This window comes from Haemaphysalis longicornis, unplaced genomic scaffold, assembly GCF_048455015.1.
Source record: "Haemaphysalis longicornis isolate Haplotype H1 unplaced genomic scaffold, Haemaphysalis longicornis Haplotype H1 scaffold_5, whole genome shotgun sequence".
NCBI lineage: Eukaryota > Metazoa > Arthropoda > Arachnida > Ixodida > Ixodidae > Haemaphysalis > Haemaphysalis longicornis.
Window position 1 is genome coordinate 4,920,306 of NW_027526385.1, and position 5,533 is coordinate 4,925,838.

At 44.7% G+C, this 5,533-nt stretch overlaps 1 protein-coding gene across 1 annotated transcript; it reads left to right on the forward strand.

Annotated features, from left to right (window-relative positions):
• The first annotated feature begins 3,447 nt into the window (after positions 1-3,447).
• On the forward strand, positions 3,448-5,251 carry LOC144137830 (ixochymostatin-like). Its single transcript, XM_077669836.1, has 2 exons — positions 3,448-3,613; positions 4,913-5,251. The coding sequence occupies exons 1-2, from the start codon at positions 3,538-3,540 to the stop codon at positions 5,119-5,121; spliced, it is 285 nt and encodes a 94-aa protein (XP_077525962.1). The 5' UTR covers positions 3,448-3,537; the 3' UTR covers positions 5,122-5,251.
• Positions 5,252-5,533: the final 282 nt, after the last annotated feature.

Sequence of the window (5,533 nt, forward strand, 5' to 3'; positions counted from 1 at the left end):
TATTTTTGCTTTTTTTCTATTTTTCTTCTTTCTCAATTGGTTTTTCAAAATTCTGTCCGACCAATTATCTCTATTTCCACTATTATTAAGACCGCCAAATGTCCATTTTTGTGGAAATGCAGGGCGTTGCGCAGTTCGCGATTCTCATTATTTTTTCTATTTTTCTTATTTTCTGGTTTTCGAAATTCTGTCCGATCAATTATCTCTATTTACGCTATTATAACGAATACAGGTATTAGTTCAGCCAAACCTCCATTTTTGTGGAAATTCACGGTTCACCATTCTCGCTATTTTTCTATTTTTTTCCGTTTTTTTCAAAATTCTGTCCTACCAATTATCGCCATTTACGCTATTATGACGATTAAACGTGTTATTTCAGTCAAATGTGCTTTTTTATGGACATGCCGGGCATTCCACGGTTCACCATTCTGTCTATTTTTTTTTTCATTGTTTTTATTTTTTGGTTTTTCAGTACTTTGTCCGACCGATAATCTGCATTGAACCCATTATAACAAATAAAAGTTTTACTTCCACCAAATCTCCGTTTTTGTGGAAATGCACGATGTTACACGGTTCGCCATTTTCGCCACTTTTTTGTATTTTTCTTATTTTTTTGTTTTAAAAATTCTGTCCGAAAAATTGTGTGCATTTAAGCTATTTTAACGTGTAAAGATGTTACTTCCGCCAAATGTTCATTTTTGTGGAAATGCAGGGTGTTGCACGGTTCGGAATTCACGGTATTTTTTTTCTGTTTTAATAGCGAAGCTGTTGAGCAAATCGTAGTACGCACTTATATTTCCAAAACAACTGCCAAAGAGAATACCAATATTTTGCTATACAAAGTACGGCTGACTGAGAAAGTTTCATATGGTGCTCAAAACATAAGCATCAGCAGCATCGCTGATGCTTATGGTGCGAAGCGTTACTGAGGTGATATTACACGTTGGCGGCGACACTCAGAACAATGGCCTGTGTGCTCGCAGACTAGTTAAAAAGCGGGTAGACTCCTTTGGGCTATTTAAACCCGAAAAATTAGGTCTGTCTGTCTGTCTGTCTGTCTGTCTGTCTGTCTGTCTGTCTGTCTGTCTGTCTGTCTGTCCCTCGATTTGTCCTTCCAGCCAACAAGAAGTGACCGTTAAAATGATATAGGCAAAACTTGCCCGACCACTTAATCTCGAAAGACACCTAATACTTGTCAACATTGTTCAGCAAAAAGAAAACATTAGGCAATATGAGGCAAAACATCAATGCAGAACTGGCATTCGCAGTGCTGTGTTAATTGAAAATGAGTGTGTGCTTGGTATTTGCAATAACAAATAAAAATGCGTGCTGAATCAAGTTTGACGCAAACATACAAAAACAGCTCTTGCAAGCTTGGAACTCGTAGCAGTGTTGCAAATACAACAATTAGAAAAGCTTCCAGTAGATCGCGCGAACAGTGAAGCGCAGGAACATTGAATTCACTTCAGCAAACTTCCTCCGTGTTTATCGTGGGATGACTGAAAGGGAGAAGAAGAGCATTAGAGGTGGGCGCCGAAGAGGAGAGAGTTGTTTACGTTGCAGGGGCGGCCGAAGACTATCGCCTTTCGACGAAATTTGCACCGGAGTGAACAGAAACGGAGCAATTGTTTTGCTTCTAGCGAAGCTGTGAGCAATGATCCTTGGTAGATTTTGATGCATGTTGTTGTTGCTATGTTCGTGACCAACTACAGAGGACGCCGTGACGTGATGAATGCAAGAAGCAGCTTCACTTGCGCTCGCGAAATTCTATCCGCTTCTTAATACTATAACAGCAGCTTCGGCGGACGGATTAAAAATGCCTCTACAGCAAAATAAAAAACATTGCTCTCACCATTATATTCATTATTTCGTCATCATTAAACGCTTTCCATGCTGTCCGTGGGACCCTGCTCCAATACCCATGGTCACTCTGGGCTGTCGTTGTACCAAAGATAAGAAAGGCCCGGCGCATTAAAGAAAATCACACTGAATCAAGGAAATAAGAGATGAAGGCTATGCTACAGCGATGCCAACTGTGACAATATTCGGAAGTGGTGCACAAGCAAGCAGTGCCAAATAATTCAGGAAAGCTTGCACTTACGCACAAAGCTTGAATAGCGGAGCTGCAATAGGTCATCATTGGCGGCCACAAAGTTGTATTTTAGTAAGTATGGTTGAGGTGTTTAGTATCGTTAAGGTGTCAAGGTCAAGGTGTTAAGGTGTATAGTTTAGTTTCGTTAAGGTGTCGTGGTTAACGTCGGCTGCATGGCATTTCAATGACCTTATGTTGAGCAAGGCCAGAGTGAGCTCGTCGTTTTGGTCGACGTTTTCGTACGCCACTCTGCAAGCGGGACTAATCGCCTCTAGCGGGTGCTTTGCATGCCGAGCCTCTCGAAGCAGAGCGGCCCCCTCCCCTCGGGCGTGCGAACTATCCGCGGCCGGGCCATGTGGAGTCAATGATCACCTACATCAGCTTCGACATTAAGGTCGTGTCTCTTTTACGGTACAGAGCGCCTGCGCACGACGACACGAGGACGAGCGAACGAGGGAAGTATACGCTATCACGTGTCTTTCTCGTTCCGAGCAAGAGTTGCCATGATACGGCGAACGCTGGAGTGTTTCTGTGGCCAATGTTGGCCAATCGCCCTAAAGGGGCATGCTTAGCTTGGCGAATGTGCGCACGCGGCACGCGCGCACGAGTGGTCGCATTTTTTTCGGTAATTTTAACTGCGGACACCATACACAAAAGATTCTCTCAACAGGCTCACTGTTAAAATGTCTTTTTTTCCGCCTGCACGAACCGTTCTCATCTTGAGACGCGTGAGCTATATAGTACGAAACGCACGGCCCCTCTCGCTGCAACACAGGTTAGAAACCCAACGCATTTTCGTCAACAAGCACTTGGAACCGCCACATTGAACTTTTTTTTCTGTATTTGAGAAGACGAAAATACACCGCAAGGTTTTCTCGGAGAACTAAACGCAGCCCTATTGAGGCAGGATCCCCCGATCCGACACGTATTTGAACTGTATGACATATCTGGAGCTGCTGCGGGCCTGCGTGAGGGTCACGGGGTGGTTGTGCCAGTGGATCGGGCACAACCTGAGTGGCTTTTAAGCTGCAATCTTTTCATTCCGAGCGGGCTCTCGATCGGCGAGTCCAGGCACGAGTCTTTATGCAAGACGCTCGCCGGTCGGATCTAACCACTCAGGCTTGTGCCTCTTATCGATGCGTGCAATAGCACCAAAACACTCCATCCAGAGAACAGTATACAGAACGGATGCGGAAAAGAGCACTAAAAATACCGACGTCACGAGGGATACGCTGGTTGGCATTGATTCGGAACAGGTTATGCACGTGCGCCGAACGTCAGGAAAGGCGGGGAGAGCGGGGCTAAGGAGCTTGCCGTTCTTACTTTTGGGCGCGCAATATACGCAGTAATCCGGTAAGACGAAAGCGCAAGAAGGAGTTGTATAAAGCGTCTCGCCACTGCCTCGGGTCTCAAGACGACGCTTCAAGTGGCACAAGGCACACAACATGAAGACGCTAGCACTCGTCGCGTGTGCCGTTCTCGTTGTCGCGGTAACTGCTCAGGGGCAAAGGCCGTCTCAAGGTAAGAGCACACTGATTTTGAGCTATTTTACCCTTTTCAATGAACGTCGTGAAAGAATTTGCCCCGAAGAAGAACCGTGAAGTTCGAGGTCACAGCACGTTATAGTAAGCACATTCGCTGGCATCGCATTTGTATGTTTGCATAGGATATTCGTAGCTGCGGAAACTATGACCGACTAAAATACGAGAAATTGGCAGTCAGTGGGACTTACTAGGTATTGCCTATATAGGAATTATAGTTACTACGTAACATTTGGACTTCTAGCACTAGCCTATAGACTTCGCTGTAACAACTTGCGTGAATTTCACATAAACACTCCAAGTCGCGGAACAACCTGCCGAGCTCCATGGTTCCTTGTTGTCGGTCACTGGAGCAGCCCAATTTTAAGGGGACCTTTTTCCCCGAATTTGTGAATTTCCCAGCGACGCCTAATATTAAGTACGTGTTTTTCATCCAAAGGAAGAATGCGCTTCCCGAAAGTGATAGGGAACTGGTTTCAGACTTTTTCCACGTTCCTCGAGAGGCCGAAATTTGTCCGAGAAAAGTGACGGGCCTAACAGATACTGATATATGTGTAAAAACAGCGTTGTGTCTTTTACCCCCGTAAAAATTTCGAAATCTGTCTTTAGACATTTGCGTAATCAATCACTCAGGGCCTAGATTAAAAACTACCTCATGTACTGCAGAGTTCGTGAAAAGTTCTTAAAATCTGAAATTTTCTTTTAACATCGTAATTCCGAGATTCATAAACATCCTCCAGTGAGTTTTGGGAAATTTGTTCGAGTAATCTTGAGGCGGAGAAAACGTTTATAGTTTGCGGACCTGAGACATCACAAGAAATACTCACAAAACACTTCTACGCCTTCTTACCAGGCTAGAAAAATTAATTTTGAAAAATAACGCATTAATTATACCGTATGGTTTAAAGGAATGTACTGCTCGACTACGAGATTTCTAGTCTCGGTCTGGTGAATCAGTCGGTCGGTCAGTCACACTAGCTATTATTGTAACTGAAAACAGAACTTCCCCCCTTAGGTTCTAACAAACACCCCCAAGTTATATGTAATTGTATTGTTTAATATATTTTTATAAGTACCACCATTTCAATGTAGTTTAAGAACCATTCACTGCAGTGAAAATCCCATTTGGGTAAGAGAAAGGGAAAACGCACAAAGCTGAACCGCCAGCCAGTTATTTGTTCGCATACACGTATTCCTCAGTGTCGTAGCCTGTTGACATTCGACGTGTGTAGGCTTGTACAACCCTGACCAAGAACTGGAACTTCTTGTGACCCCTTAGGAGGTGGCATATTCAGCAACACGCCGCTCAAGTGTGGGCCAGGTGAAGCCTACAGCAGCTGTGCCAGCAGCAGCTGTGCGGAAGCAACGTGTGTCAAGCCGGAAGTGGGACCAATCTGCACGGCCGACTGCCGCCAGGGCTGCTTTTGTCGCAAGGGCTTTTTCAGAAACTCGCGACGCCAGTGTGTACCGAGGAACCAGTGCCCGTAGGAACAACTGGCATTGCCGGGAAATCATCTCTGTCACATCGACGCTGTACAAAGAATCGATAGATTCCACATTTGGAGAGCCATCTCAAAGTACGAAGGCTAATCATGGAAATAAAAGTTTAACAAAAGCATACTAGTGTCAACAGAGTTGGCTCCGAACGGGGAATAAAAAAATCGTCGGAAATTTATGCCTGCCTACGTTGTTTAAAGTCGAAATCCTAACGAGTATCAAAAACGTATTTGCTTTTAAATGGTGTTTGCGTCCCTTTCTTTTCTTTGTCTTTTTTTTGACATGTTACTCCAACAGGTACACTGGCCGCATTACTTTACGCTGCGGCTTCCCCACAGTCATAGCTCTCCTCCGCGTGCATACGCTCTATGCACGTGCCGCCACGTGCACCTGTCACGGCGTG